Source organism: Silurus meridionalis, chromosome 14 (assembly GCF_014805685.1).
Source record: "Silurus meridionalis isolate SWU-2019-XX chromosome 14, ASM1480568v1, whole genome shotgun sequence".
In the NCBI taxonomy this organism is placed as follows: Eukaryota; Metazoa; Chordata; class Actinopteri; order Siluriformes; family Siluridae; genus Silurus; species Silurus meridionalis.
Genome location: NC_060897.1, coordinates 21,500,806 through 21,516,763, shown reverse-complemented (window position 1 = coordinate 21,516,763; position 15,958 = coordinate 21,500,806). Strand labels below are relative to the sequence as shown.

The window sequence follows — 15,958 nt, the reverse complement described above, 5'->3', positions numbered from 1 at the left end:
TTACATGAACTGTGTGCCCTGGAGTTTTAGTTTTTGGAAACAAGAAACGAAAGTCTCTTTGGTTTTCTCGGCTCACATTGGCTCACTTTCTCTCCCTTTCTACCCCTCTCTCTCTCTCTCTCTCTCTCTCTCTCTCTCTCTCTCTCTCTCTCTCTCTCTCTCTTCATTGCCTACCCTCACTGAAACTAGGTGCACTTTCTGTTTCTACCTCGCGCTCTCACTTTACTTTGAAAGTGAACAGGCAAAAGTAATGGCACCCTTCGTAAGAAAGCGCAACCTGCCTTTCAACACAATGATGCCACAGTTACACTCACTGACAGAAACTGCTTCAAATTTGTTTGGGGGGAAAAAAAAGATGTCTTCCCCCCATGTGGGGGAAAAAGGACATGGATCCCACCAAAGCATCCCACCAAAGCATCTTAATAGATTTGAGGTCTAGACCTCGACTTGGCCGTACCGTCTCCATGATTTATTCAGTCAAATTTGATTTGCTGGTTTGATAGAGTCAAATAGTCAGATGGCTTCATAGTTCTCTTAAGGGTCTTCTGGTATAAACTGGAGTTGTCTCAATGACTACAAGTTTCCATGGTCCTGTGGCTTCAGAAAAAAATGAATCACCACCACGATTGACAGTAGACATAGGCTGTTTGTGATCTCTGATGCTGCCATGCTTGTGAGCAAACATCACCATGTTGGTCTCCTCAATCCAAAGTATATCGCTCCAGAATTATTGCTACAAACCCAAGTCATGCTGCTGTATTCTTTTTATTCTTCATCTAGTCACTCTTCCATAAAACTTTTAGGCCTTTAGATCACTGGATATAGTTTGCCTAGCAATCTTCCTACTTCCATTTTTAGAGGCTCAAAATTAATTTGTTCTCATGGTAAAATGGTGAAATCTACATCTGGAAATGGCCTTATAACCCGTCCCAAATTAGTGCTCGTGCTCTTTTTTGTTTTCCATGATGGAGACACATCGCCGAGTGCCCCAGAAAACTAGATAAGAAAAAACATCTAAACATCTTTTAGGGAATAAAACTGAAAGATGTGTGTTGTGTTTTTTTAGGTGAGATTTTATGTTTGTATTTAAATCCATATAAATGAGAAGAATAGAATTAAAGCAGACTGAATTCTTTTTCACCGGATGTATGTCTGATATATGATTAGCGTGGGTGGAATGGCAAGCATGGTAGATAACTTCTACCTCACGAACCCTTACATCCAGTGAAAGGAAATTGTAACAATGCAACAATCGCATTTTTATAATGTTATTTACAGCATGTGTGAAGAAAAAAAACTGACATTTGCAAACTTTTTTTATGGTAAAATTCTGTTTTTATTTAAAAAAATTTTTACTTCATAACAAACTGTCGTAAACAGGGGACATCAACAAAACTAGGTTGTTGCTCTTGATTTCAGCAAAATGTCATGTCTGCACTGAAACGAGGTCATAGCACTTAGAACCGAGAACGTTTGCAATAGGCGAGCAAATTTGTTTTACGCCTGCATGAAAATCAAGCCCCGAGTGTGTAACTCTCTCACAAACCCATCAACCTCTTGTCTCATCTTGTTTTGCAGAAGCCCCCAACGCCTCGAACCTGAAGATTGTGCGGATGGACCGCACTGCAGGGTGTGTGACAGGTGGAGAGGAAGTGTACCTGCTGTGTGACAAAGTTCAGAAAGGTGAGGCAGCTCGGTCGGGATTCCTTTCACCGCATGGATGAAGTCCAGTTCCCTCATTGGGGAATTTTACTCCTGATATGCAAATGAGATCAGGAGGAACGTTTCACCTCAGGCACACTCTTTATATTAATTTCCTATTGAATCCTGCAGATTTCATTTCTTTCACTCATTTTTTATCCATTCTTCTTTCGTTTCGCTTGGTTTGTTTGATTTATTTCCTTTTACCTGTATTTATTCTCACTTTATTCTTTTTCTGTTCAATCATACCATGAAAGAAGACACATTTGTTCTCTTTTTTTTTTCTCTCTTTCCAACTCCATCTGGCACATCTTTCCTTCCATCTGCATGAGTGTCTCCTTTCTATCTATCCTCTCTCTCTCTCTCTCTCTCTCTCTCTCTCTCTCTCTCTCTCTCTCTCTCTCTTCCTCTTTCTTTATATCCCCTGCTCTCTAGCTCCCTCTGTATTTTCTGATTGTTTTTAATTTGATTCTTTGTGGTCTCTGTCTGTCTGTCTGTCTGTCTGTCTGTCCCTCCTCTCTCTGTCTGTCTTCTTAGGTTGTATGTTTTAGCTTTTTTTTCTTCACATTTCTCTTTCACTTTTATGTCTTTTGCTCCATTGTGTCTATTTCTTTCCTTTTTTCCCCCTTTCCGTCGCTCTGTTCTTCTCATTTTTGCTCTCTGTCTCTCTCAGTATGTCTAACTTCTTCTTCTTTCTGTCTCACCCCCCATCTATCACTTTCTTATCTCTCTAACTCTCTTGTTTTTTTCCTCCTTCTCATTTTCCATTTTCTAATACCCCCTTAATGGTTTTCAAAACAAATTAAACTCCACGGAGGATAAAATGACATGCGGGACCTTCATTCAGCAAGTTGGTTGTCCTTCTTTATAGCCATTGAGGAAGTAAATTAGCAGTATATTCAAATTGCATGTGTGTGTTCGTGTAAGTGTGTATCCAGCTGTATAAGGAAGTAGTATGCACTTCCTCCTGGTGAGCTGACCCAGGACTGATGTCATGTTGCTGTTGTGGTTATTGTTGACAGATGACATCCAGGTACGCTTTTATGAGGATGACGAGACGGGAATCGTCTGGGAGGCACTCGGGGATTTCTCTCCCACCGACGTGCACAGACAGGTGAGCCGTGCCACCCCGGTGTGAAAAGTTCACCATCTCAGACACTCCTATATGAGGGTTGGAATGGCATCACGGTGTTCGTTTGCAAACTTCACATTTTTTCAAAGCGGTTTGAATTCAGTACTCATTGTTTTTGACTCATTATTTTCTCTCGCTCAGTTTGCCATCGTGTTCAAGACGCCGAAGTACCGCGACTTGAACCTTCAGAAACCCATCTCGGTGTTTGTGCAGCTCAAGAGGAAGTCAGACAATGAGACGAGCGAACCCAAACCGTTCACCTATCACCCACAGATCATTGGTACATGAGCGCAAGCTTCACCCATTACCCAGTGATCTGTGATCAACCACAGATCACAGGCAGTTTAGTATTTGTCAAGTGATATTCACAGTAGAAAAATTAGACCGGAACCTTTTAAGATCATCGCTTAAAGAAACCTTTAGATGATCAGAGATGAAAAGAACACCTACGATCTTGCATTCGTTTATCAAACATCTAAAAAAACACAGGTGGAAATTCGTGCACCTTGACTCGATCAACCACACTGACGCAGCGCACCAACGCAATTAACAACCAATTAGTGTTGTTTATTCCTCGATTCCTATTTCACAGAGTAATAAATATATTATCCATTAGTTATCTATTAGATATACCATTAATCAGCGCATAGTAAAAAATGATTCATGACTTCTTTGTTCTGTTTTTTTTTTTTTTTTTCTTTTTTTCTTTCTCGCTTTCTTCTTCTGTATTTCATTTTTGGCTTTGCTCACAATTTCTCTCACTTCCTCTTCACCTCAGTTTTCGTCTCTCTCTCTTTCCGTTTAATCCCCCCCCACACGCCACACACACTTTATTTCCTCTTCTCACTATTTCCCCCCCTAAAATATATAAAATCCCCATGACACTCTTTTAACTGCTCGATCTGTGTCATATTTTATTATTTTTTGCAACAGATAAGGAAGAAGTTCAGAGGAAGAGACAGAAAATACTCCCCAGTTTTCCTGATTATGGCGGAGCAGGGGGTGGAGTCGGGGGCATGTACAGAGGACCCGGGGGTGGGGCTACATCAGGGGGCGGCCATGGTGGAGGGGGTGGTGGAGGCGGAGGTAAGCATCCTTTTGACATTGCTGCTAGTTTGTGGTGTGGTTATTTTTGATTAAATGGAGGAAATTACATCCTTTGTGTGTGTATGTGTCTGTGTGTGTGTTGTGTAGGTTCTTATTTCCAAGGTTATTATAACAACTTCAACTCCGGCTATGGGTTTCCTCCCTCGCTGGGTGGAGGAGGGAGCGGCATTAAGCACTGTGAGTCGTAGCAAAACACACTGCAAACATAAAATAGACAAAATCTGACATAACAGGTGGAAAATAATAATAATAACAATAATAATAATAATAATAAGCGGAGAGGTAGAATGGCAATAGAGTGTGAATTCATGGCCCCCTAATAAATCGGCAGAAATTAGTTTGACCCCCCCCCACGTCTGTAACTACTTCATCACGCGTTCAACATCCTCAACAGCCAATCACGGTCCAGTGGAAGACACGGACGAGGAGAGCGACAACGACCTCGACGACGATCCAGGGACGGGTGGAGTGTGTATCCAGCTCCGACCCCTAGTGTCGGAGGAGGGAAGTGAAGAGAACGAAAGTTCGGGGGAGTCCGGATCGTGCGAGACGGAAACCTCGGGTGAGTTCAAATGAAAGCCTCACTTGCATTCGAGATGTCAGATTTACTGTACGTTTTAATGTTTTTTGGTTTTGTTTTTGTTTTCCCTTTCAGACTGTGTGTTTGAGCCACACTTATCGGGGCTAGCAAAGAAACACGCCGGGGCTTTATTTTATTATGCTGTCAGCGGTGACCTTCGCAGGCTCTTGGTTCCACAGCGCCCTCTGATGTCTGCCCAGGATGAGAACGGAGACACGTACGTTCCCACGTTACTTGGATCTCGATCAGTGTGTCCTTTTGGTTGTGTGTATTTATTGCTTTTAAACAAAGTATTGGATGTTGTCAGTCGTAAGGCAACTGGATGTCAGAACTTGTGTGTGTGTGTGTGTGTGTGTGTGTGTGTGTTGTTTGCATATTTATTTGTGTGTCTGTAAATGCAGGGGGCTGCACTTGAGTGTGATCCACAGTCAGACAGCCGCTGTGAAGAACCTAGCAGAGGTGATGGCAGCCATTCCCGGAGAGGATGTAATGAACATGAGGAACGACCTGTATCAGGTACTTTACACACACACACACACACACACACACACTCACAAATCAACTTTCTTAGTTCTTTCAGCTCTAATAATGTGGTCTAAATATCCCAGACTCCTTTGCACCTGGCTGTACTGACCGAGCAGAAGGAAGCAGCCGAGACATTATTAGAGGCAGGAAGTGACATCACTCTCACCGATCGCTACGGCAACACGGCACTGCACCTGGCCGCCCAGCAGAAGGACGGAGACATGATCCGAATGCTGCTGAGACACCGAACGGCGCTGGAGTTAATCAGCACGCACAACACAGCAGGTACGCACACTCATTTACGTTACATACACGTTGTGTGAATTTCTACACGTATGGTGACGTTTGTGTCTTTTCTCTGTGTAGGTCTGTGTCCTCTGCACATAGCCGTATTGGCTAACAGTCTGAACAGCACGAGGGCTCTGTTACAGGCCGGGGCTGACGTGGAGGTTCAGGAGCGAACGTGCGGTCGCACACCGCTTCATCTCGCTACAGAATACGAGAACATCTCACTCGCCGGATGCTTGCTACTAGAGGTGTGTGTGTGTATGTGTTTGTATGTCTGTAAACATGTATGTACACGTGGGGAAGTGGTAGCTGAGTGGTTAAGAGTCTGGGTGAACGGTCACAGGTTCAAGCCCCATATTGAGACTCTGGGGCTCATCTGCAAGTCCTGTATCCAATATTTTTTTACCTTTGTAGTTAGATTAGAGATTATATTTGGGATTTTCTGAAACAAGCAGTGATGGATGACCTACACATACCATGTAGTTGAGTTAAAGAAGAGCTACACGATGTAAAATATGACTCCAGTAAAAAAAAAAAAAAAAAAAAATAGTAAAAGTACCACAGTATTTGCGTTGAAATGGACTCAAATTGTCACTCAGTTTATGTGAAAAGACTCTGTACCTCTCAGCACACTGCTCTATTAATAGAATGATATTAATGAGTCAAACACTGATTGATATATATTACATTTATCATGAGATCAAAACCTTCTTTGCCTAAAAAACTTCAAAACAATCGTTTAAATATTTCCACGGGTGTTGTGTTGCGTTTGAGTCAGGAGTTTTTTTCTCTATAAATGTTCTGCCTGCTTTTGGACTGAGGCTAAACTGTATGTTGGTGATAAGTAAATACACCGAGCGCAGATCAAAACAAGATTAAAACTTGGTTTGACCAGTTACGTTTTTATCCACAAATAAATAAAAAGGACCGACTGATTTAGCAAAATGTAGTTGAGTAAAACTACTTGAAATGTAGCGAAGTTAGAAATACTTCAGCAAGGTAAGTGCAGATGTGCAAAAAAAACAAAACGCTACTTAAGTACAGAAACTAATACCATCTACTTAATTACTGTCCGCCACTTGAAACAAGACTCCGCCTGCCAGTTCCTTATTATTTTAGAGATGCTCATAGCAATTGTAGACAATCGTAGCAACGTTGGTGTTGCACTTTGGTCTGGAAAACTATCAGATTTCATAACATCAGTTGATGTTTCTTTAGTTAAAGGTCACTTTTTTACCTGCTTGTAGTAAACTAATTATGTATATACCTACATTAGAGTAGCTATAAACAGTCGTTCTCTTTCTTTCTTTTCCTTCTGTTATTAAGAGCGTATAGAGCATTACAAATAAAATCTAGCCCACTAGGGGCAAGACCTCCCTGAGAACATTGGGAAGAAAATCTTAAGAGGAATTGAGTCATTTCACAAAAGAGGAACTTATCGAAACTACGTTTGTTCGAAACTACACAGTGGATTACATGAGGAACAGCATATATATATATATATATATGAGTGGTGGAAAGTAACAAAGTAAATATTATTTGCTACTGTACTTAAGAAGCTTTTTCTTGTATCTGTACTTTACTGAAGTATTTTTATTTGACTGTAACTTCACTACATTTAAAAGTCAAATATTGCACCAGTTTAACAGAAAGCAGAACATTTCAAGAGGAATAAATGATGAAGAAACATGAAGGACTTGTGTTTCCAATGACCCTTTGTCTGTAGACACCCAAATAATTACGAGGATACAATCTTTTGAGATCGCTAATGACTGAACTGTTGGCTGTATTAAAGCTATTTTAATAGGAAACCATCATTAAGTGTGTATACATTTTTTGCCATTTTAAATAAAAAAAAACAATCCGAAAAACAAGACTGGGTGAAAAGTTTTCTCTGTAGGTGGATGTCAAATAACAAGACGGCTGATCGGTGTGTGTGTTTGCACAGGGTGAAGCTGAGGTGGACAGTCTGACGTATAACGGCTCCACACCTCTACACATCGCAGCAGGGCGGGGCTCTGTTAAACTGAGCGCGCTCCTCATAGCCGCAGGTGTGTGTGTGTGTGTGTGTGTGTGTGTGTGTGTGTGTGCGTGCGTGTGCACTGCTGTGTTTATTATAAGTACTAATCTAAACGGAGATCTAAATTCATGCAAAGCTGTGTTGTTTATGTTTCCTGGTTCCAGGAGCGGATCCTCTTAAGGAGAACTTCGAACCGTTGTTTTTTAGAGACGAGGAGTGCTGCAGGGATGAAAAAGACGAGGCGGACGAGGGATACATCCCGGGGACGACCCCGCTTCACATGGCCGCTTCATCAGAGGTCTGTGGAATGAGATTTTATACAGAGGAACAGGTTTCATGAGAATGATAGGATTCAGGACTTTACATTGAGAAATAGAGCAGATGCGGATGGATGAATGGATGGATGGATGGATGGATGGATGGTAATGTAATGGGATGGATGGATGGTTATGTAATGGGATGGATGGATAGATGTGTGTATGGATTGATAAAAGGATGTATGCATCACATATATACAAATAACATTTAAATATATATATATATATGTTATTTGTCACATAGACATTCATACAGAGTATGACATGCAGTGAAATGCTTTTCATAGAGGGAGAGAGAGAGAGAGAGAGAGAGAGAGAGAGAGAGATACTGCAAATAAGAAAAGCATTTGAATGCGATGGCTTTCTGACCTCTAAAAACAAAAATGAGAAAATGAGAAAAGGGTTAAGTATAATCAAAAGTCTGGACCAAAAACTTTAAAGATGTGAAATGAGGTGTGATGAGAAAATACACAGACCTCATTTAACACATAGAGCAAAGGCTTCTTGTGTGAGTATGTGAGTTGTATTAATCTTAGTATTTATACTATGTATTAATCATGCTTTCGTACTCCGAATAACTAAAGCCGGTCACTTTCTCCCACACTGATTGCTGCTTAAGATCTTTTTAGATTAATGTTGATTGATTCAGGATAAAAGAATATGATTAAAAGTGCTATAAGTCGAGTGTATCGCCCTCTGCTGTCTGATAGATCAATTGCAACTTGAACGACTGAAAACGGAATTTTTCACATTTTGTCACGAAGGAAAATGTCTGGGCCAGAAAACTTCTTGAGATTTACACCATGGCATACTGTGAATATTACCTCTACTAAGATATATATATATATATATACCTTCATGATTAAGTAGTGAACATTCCTCCTGTCTCTTCATCATTAACACCTGATGCTTCAGAAACGTTTATTTACACTGTATTTTTGTCACGTTTGTATTCAGGTGCGGGAAATCCTAAACGGTAAATCGTACCAGCCGAAAACCGTCGTCGTCCCTCTACAAGGTATTCGGTTAATCTCTCTATATTGTTCTCCATTCCTTTTGCAAACGTTGATAGCTTAGCTGATCTGTGTGATGTATGTATCCATGTCATCCAGAAACAAAGCAATGCTGGAAGTTTCAGAGGGCAGGCGTTTGGGAAAATTTGAATAATGTTTGTCTAAAAGATTACACCTTTGGCCCAAGTTTGCGAAGTCCTGTTGTGTGCTAAAGGCAAGGGCGGTGTGTGTGTGTGTGTGTGTGTAGGAGACATGCAGAGTCTGGGCATGGAGACAAAGCAGGCACTGTGCAAATGTCTGGAGGAGAGTTGTGGGAGAAGTGGCTGGGAAAGTCTGGCGCACAAACTCCGACTGGGCATCCTCATCAACGCCTTCCGCCTCAGTCCACGGCCGACCCGCACACTTCTGGACAGCTACGAGGTACACACATATCACCGTCTTTCTCCGACACACAAATCTCTTGTGTACGTGTATATTCACCGTTCCGGTGTCGTGGTGTGCAGGTATCGGGCGGGACGGTGCGCGAGCTCTTAGCGGGTCTGAAGAGCATCGGGAACAGCGGCGGCGTCAGCTTACTGCAGGAGCACTTGGCGTGCGAGGACAGTCACACGCACGATGAACAACTGACCACAGGTAGGGTTTTTCGGTTTATACACACAAACACATTTTGCATAATCTGCTGAGATTCGTTGCTGCCGGTCAGTGGCACACAAAGTCCCAAATGATGTCACACACTTCCTGTTTACTGAAGTATTGCCTTGTTCGAAAAACCCATCACCAAATGGTGTGTGTCACAATAGGGGTTTCCCTAAACAAAGGGCCTTGACAGCACTGTAGTTTCTGTATGGTCATTGTGTGTGTGTGTGTGTGTGTGTGTGTGTGTGTGTGTGTGTGTGTGTGTGTAACGAAATAGCGTAGTTGTAAACCAGAAGAAGTGGGAGATCCCCTCACGCTAAAGCAGAACTGAGATCCCATTTGTGTATGAGAAATAAAATGACACATAGCTGCAGCTTCTAGTTTTGATGGAGGGACAGTGAGCAAGAGGACAACGGGGAATTCTCTCACCTTGTTGTTTATAAGGAAAGTGAAGAATCTTTGACTCACTTTGAGGTGTGTTTTGTTTTTGTGCTTTTAGAATTGAGTACCAAACTTTCCAGAATCTTCTTTTTTTGTACTCCGAGTCACACAATAAACGTCGCCTGTTCGTTAAGGTATTTTTCATAGGGGTGAGGTTACTTTGGTCAGCATTCTGAGGGGGATCATTTTCCACTAAGGGTGTTAGAATCGTTTTTTTTAGTTTTTGTCCTTGTATAATTGCATTTGAGGTTTTTGTGAAACATTAGTTCCTGGTCTCATTTACCTTATAAAATAAAGTAATTTTTGCTTGAGGGTCAATTAAAAAATCCATCTTGAGGACTCTGACACTGGAAATATTAAATATTATTAATATTAATAATATTATTATTATTATTCAGATTTATTTGTATAGTATTTATAAAGCTGTCCCAAATCTCTACAGAGATAAAGAGGTTATACATTTATACGTTTAATGGACATTGTTTTTTGGGTTGTTTTTTGCAAAGGTATGAAAAATTATGAAATTTAATTTAATTGATTTTCAGGTCTGGATTAATATGGAGGAAAAAAGAACATTGGGTGTTGAAAAATATTTGTGTGATCATACAATTAAAAAAAAAAAAACAATTAAGAATTAGCAAAAAATATTTTTTATGAAGCAAAAAATATTTTATAAAACATTGATTCGGATACATTTGAAAACAGCGTTTTTTTTTTTAAAAAAGTGAATACATTTCGTAAACGATGACATCTGTAGTCGTTGCCACGATGTTTCGAAGAGCTGGAAAGTAAACAAAAGACAGGCGGAAATTACAGATTAAGGCGTCTGCTACTGCGCATGAGCAAATCTGTAATTTCCACCTGCCTTTGTTTACTTTCCAGCTCTTCGAAACATCGTGGCAACGACTACAGATGTCATCGTTTACGAAATGTATTCACTTTTTTTCAAAAAGCTATGTTTTTGTTCACTGACAACGGCGCGTCTCAGTGTGGACAGAATGCGAGAACAGAGATAAAAATATCCATTTTTAAACAAAAATTATTCACGTGGACATGGCCAAAAGGTGTGGGGTTTTTTAGGAGCCTGACTCTCACGGCTGCCAGAACAGCGCCCCCTACCGTGCAACTGATCATGGAAAACATCAGAGATTTTGATGTTATAGTTGGAATTTAATTAATCCAGATGTTAAATATGGTTTTAAAAATCTACATATATGAGTCTGAAAAAGTCTGGAATTTTTAAATGATAAATGTGTAGAAACCCTGAAAATTGGCGAGAGGAAAACTCCCCGAGAGCGTATAAGAGAAACATTGAGAAGAACCAGAAGAACAAATTCCTCATGTTGGTGGCAATAAATGTCTCCATACTCTAAAAATGAATTTTAATTAGTTTAAGTGGGTCGTCCACCTTTATATCTGATCAGAACGAGTGTATTAATGTAACACAAACACACACCGTGGAAGTATAATACCTCCTCTTGTCAGGATGTTGTAATGTAAGTCAATGAAAACATATACACTGAACTTTTCTGCCTAAATGTTTCTGCCCAAACAGACGGTGGTGTCTCTTCAGGCCTGCAGGGTCTAAAGTTATCTCCCTCAGACGACGGTAACGTGTGCGACAGCGGCGTAGAGACGTCCTTCCAGTAGCCCGGCCTCATCATGACTGACTCGCTGACTTCTGCCCGGAGCCAAACCTTGAACTACAACGTCACTATCTTCAAAGCAGCTCGGAAACTGGAACTCGTCTTTGGCCACCGCGATTGGTTGGTGTAGAGCCACGCCCATACGCGGGACCGCCGACTAGCGGCTGGAGTGTACGCACTTATATTTCAGTTGTATACGATTTTTATTTAAAGGTTGTTGTTTTTTTTTTTTTTACACACCGTATAGTTATTTTTTTTTCTATTTCAGTGCGACAGACAAGAGAACACGTTTTGGTTTTTCTTGACTTCCAGAAGTGTACAACCAAATATAACTGTGCCATGTGTTTTGGGTGACAGTGGTGTGATTAAGTATCATCAGGAGTTGAAATATTCAGGGTTTATACTAGAAAGGAAATAATCTTTATTTTTTTACAAGGTGAATCCTGCCTCAGGAAACGCTGCACTCCATTTAGCTCCACCTGCTTCACGTTGTCAGTTCGGCATCTTGAAGCTCGCCGGGTTACTGTGTTTCTTTTCTTTTTCTTCTCAGAGCCTCTGGACCAATAGGCTTTTTAGTAAACTGAAGAAAAACAATGAAAGAAAGTTTGTTTTGTTTTTAAACACCAGTTATTTAACTTGATTTCTCTTACCATTTTTGTTTAAGCTTTTCACCTAACGGTTGCTTATGGGTACTGTGTTGATTTATGTTTTTTAATTTTTTCTCGTTGTGTTTGTGGTGCTACAGTCCGAAACAATCCTTAATTCTAAATGAAATCGCATCCATCAGCATTTCTTCAAACGTACTTTTATCGTCATAATCTGGCCGAGAGCATTTTCTTACCTCGAAATCAGGAAAAAAAAAAAAACAAGCAGCTCATTTTGTAGTTAGCTGGGGGGAAAAAGTTTGCAATAAATAAATAAATAAATAAGAGAGGCAAGCGAATAGGATTTGCATTTTTTTTTTATTAAGGGCTTTATCCTGGATAGAATTCCAGAAGATCCGAAGAATGGTAATGTGAATACTGGGTGAAAGGTCTCCTGTGAAAGGTCTCCTGACACCCTAAATTAGACAATTTAGCACAATTTTTTGTTTTTAGGAGGATCCAGCAAGAACATTAAAAAAACCCACACAGCTATTGACCTGAGCTGTGAGACTGCAGTGTTACCCATGTCCACTTAGTATTGTGCAAAGTTCTTGATAGGGCCCAGCTTTTCTGAAATGAATTCTGATGGAGGAAAAAAAAAGTATGAACATGTTTCATGTTGTAATATACAACATGATTTTAAAGGAACTGAGAAAATGTTTCCCAGATTTTCCTCCAGCAAATATCTGAGTAAGAAACATATCCGTAAAAAGATCTTTTACACAGTAACAAATCCCACACAGTTCTTCGCTTTATCTTGTACTCACATACCAGCTCATAAACTGATTCAAAATTCGGGTTTTTTTCTTCTTCACTGGATAACTGGATAAACAGATGGTTTTTGGTTTGTTTTTAGTCATTTTTTAATATCTGGGGATTCTTTATATCATTTCTTATGCCTTAAAATTCTAATATCAGCTTCAAACTGTTAAATGCTTGTTATACAATGATGAAAACCAAAGCGCTGTACTTTCTTAGCCGCAAAACTCTATTTATCTGGCTTTGAATGGGTTTTTATTGATGTACTTTTATAATAAAACTAATAACAATCTGCCATTGTGTTTGTTCATGTTCCATCTAATTAATTCCAGTGTGTAGGGGTCATGATATGAATTAGGCAGGGAATTTTTACCTCAGATTATTAATATGTATGTTATTGATTCAGCTAGTCTAGCTTTGAAACGAAATTTATTCACTTTTCTTTGAATTTCTGTCTCAAATTACCTCCAGTATTAATCAGTTTATTTACATTGGTGTAAGTGTTTTTTTATTTGAATTAATTGAATGTGTATTTATTAAAAAGTGTGTTTTCTGTGATAGACTTGGCATGCATGTTAGCTTCATATTGCAAAAATTAAAGAAGCTAACATTCTGCAACACGGCTGGTTTGGATTCGTTTGAGGTAAAGGTATATGTTATAATTATAATTATTCACATTTAAGATTAAACACGTAAGTATTCAGCAGTGTTGCTTTTCATGATCAATGAAATCGTTACGTATATACAGCATTTAAGTGGAATAGAGCAGACAGCTGTAATAATCTGATTTGGCCGCCAGGTGGCGGAAGAGAATTTACTAAATACAATAAGAGGATTGCATCCATTTCAAAGGAACATTGCTGTTTATATTGGTGCGAGTTTGTAACCACAAATTAGCCAAACATTTATTCTAGTTTAAATAATTGTATTTATCATCGAGTGCTTGTAGATATTGTACTCTATTATACGGATCACATCCAAAACTTCAGAACTTTAACAGTCGTAGGAACTTTCAAAAATCAATCTTCTTCTTCTCCATTTGGCTTCTCCTATTAGGGGTTGCCACAGCGGTTCATTAGTCTCCATCAACCCCACTGTCCTCTACATCTGCCTCGTTCACACCAACTACCTGCATGTCTTTCTTCACCACATCTATTAACCTCCTCCTTGGTCTTCCTCACTCCTGCTATCACTCTTCTCCACCCACTCCACCCTGCCTGCACTCTTTTCTTCACTTCTCTATCACACTCTAAATTACTTTGCACTGTTGACCCCAGGTACCTGAACTCCTCCACCTTCTCCACCTCTTCTTCCTGCAACCACACCACTTCACTTCCCTCCCTCTCATCCACACACATGTACTCTGTCTTATTCCTACTGACTTTCATTCCCCTTCTCTCCAGCGCATATCTCCACCTCTCCAGGATCTTCTCAACCTGCTCTCTAGTCTCACCACAAATCACAATATTATCCACAAACATCATAGTCCACTGAGACTCCTGTCTGACCTCGTCCGTCAACCTGTCCGTCACCACTGCAAACAGGAAAGGGCTCAGAGCCGATACTTGATGCATTTCCACCTCAACCTTGAACCAGTCTGTCGTTCCTACTGCACACTTCACTTCACTTCCACACACCATTCACACTAAAAACGTGTCATATCTTCTGAATAATTTTTGGTTACATGTCATATCTAAGAGTATAGTTATTCTTGAGTTGGTTCCTAAAGAGAATGACACATCGCTAGTAAATATAGGGCTTTATTATAATATAAAAATAAATAAATAAATATGCAAATGAACAAACAAGAGGACAGGAATCTTACAAGGCAAGAGCGGAAATGAAAATGGAATGAGAGAGAGAAAGTAATTGAAAGCTGCCATTGTGTATTTATGGCAGGAAATTTCAGGAAGATGGTGTAATAATGATGCTTATAATCTCTTGTGCAAATGGTATGCAAATTGTAAATGGTTACATCCAACTGTGTGTGTGTGTCTGTGTGTGTACAGTACCAGTCAAACGTTTGGACACACCTTCTCCTTCAGTGGTTTTTGTTCATTTTTATTATTTTTAACAATATTTCAATAAGATGGAAGGTTTTCTGATTTGGATTTCTTGCCTTCCTAATGTGCCTTAGACCATCAGTTGTCTTGTGCAGAGACAAAAAATGGTGAGTACACCAGCACTATTATTGCTACTACAACCACTGTACAAATCCATATTATGGCAATAAGCACTCAGTTAAGTAAAGAGAAAGACAGTTCATCATTACTTTAAAAAAAAATCTCAAGAGCTTTAAATGTATCCCCAAATGAAGTCTCCAAAAGCATTAAATGTAATGATGCACCAGGCTCAGTGAGGGCAGGAAAGAAAGACCTAGAGCTACCTCTGCTGCAGAGGATAAGTTTATTAGAATTACCAGTTTCAGAAACCGCAGATTTACATAAATGTTCAATTGGCAGACATATTTCAACATGTTCAGAGGAGACTGCATGTTTCAGGCTTTCATCGAATTGCAGCAAAGAAGCCATTACTTTGGAAGTAAAACACACAAAAGGGATGTGCTTGGGCCAAAAACACAAAGAAATAGACATTAGTTTAGTGGAAAACTGTCCTTTGGTCTTGAGATTTTTTGTTTTAACCAGTGTCTTTGTTAGATATACAGAGGATGAACAGATGGTTCCTGAATGTGTGATTTCCACTTTGAAGCATTGGGGAGGAGAAGGTGTGATGGTGTAGAGGTGTTTTGCTGGTGACACTGTTCATGATTTAATCAAAACTGAATGCACACCTAACTAACACGGTTACTACAGCATTTTGCAGCAGCGTACCATCCCATCTAGTTTACACTTAGTGGGACCATCGTTTATTTTCCAACACTACAATGACCCCAGACACACCTCTAGGTTAGGTAAGCACTATTTGTTCAAGAAGGAGACTGATGGAGTGCTGCATCAGATGACCCGGAATGAAGGGAAAGTAGCCAACAAGCATTGAACACCTCTGGGAACTTCTCAAGTTTGTTGGAAAACTATTCCAGGTGACTACATCATGAAGCTGTCATCAAAGCAAAATGTGTCTACTTTGAAGAATCTATGTATCTATCTATCTATGTATCTATGTATCTATCTATCTATCTATCTATCTAT

General features: G+C 39.9%; 1 protein-coding gene across 1 annotated transcript in view; it reads left to right on the top strand.

Annotated features, from left to right (window-relative positions):
- The window catches only part of nfkb1 (nuclear factor of kappa light polypeptide gene enhancer in B-cells 1), a 30,229-nt gene extending 17,125 nt beyond the window's left edge, over positions 1 to 13,104 (top strand). Inside the window, exons 9-24 of the mRNA XM_046865636.1 lie at positions 1,579 to 1,683; positions 2,724 to 2,815; positions 2,975 to 3,113; positions 3,767 to 3,919; positions 4,028 to 4,117; positions 4,335 to 4,502; positions 4,596 to 4,737; positions 4,922 to 5,036; positions 5,129 to 5,330; positions 5,412 to 5,581; positions 7,282 to 7,384; positions 7,518 to 7,651; positions 8,628 to 8,688; positions 8,931 to 9,103; positions 9,187 to 9,316; positions 11,316 to 13,104. Coding sequence (XP_046721592.1) covers positions 1,579 to 1,683; positions 2,724 to 2,815; positions 2,975 to 3,113; positions 3,767 to 3,919; positions 4,028 to 4,117; positions 4,335 to 4,502; positions 4,596 to 4,737; positions 4,922 to 5,036; positions 5,129 to 5,330; positions 5,412 to 5,581; positions 7,282 to 7,384; positions 7,518 to 7,651; positions 8,628 to 8,688; positions 8,931 to 9,103; positions 9,187 to 9,316; positions 11,316 to 11,410 — 2,072 coding nt within the window. The 3' untranslated portion in view covers positions 11,411 to 13,104. The remainder of the gene's footprint in view (positions 1 to 1,578; positions 1,684 to 2,723; positions 2,816 to 2,974; positions 3,114 to 3,766; positions 3,920 to 4,027; positions 4,118 to 4,334; positions 4,503 to 4,595; positions 4,738 to 4,921; positions 5,037 to 5,128; positions 5,331 to 5,411; positions 5,582 to 7,281; positions 7,385 to 7,517; positions 7,652 to 8,627; positions 8,689 to 8,930; positions 9,104 to 9,186; positions 9,317 to 11,315) is intronic.
- The last annotated feature ends 2,854 nt before the right edge of the window (positions 13,105 to 15,958 follow it).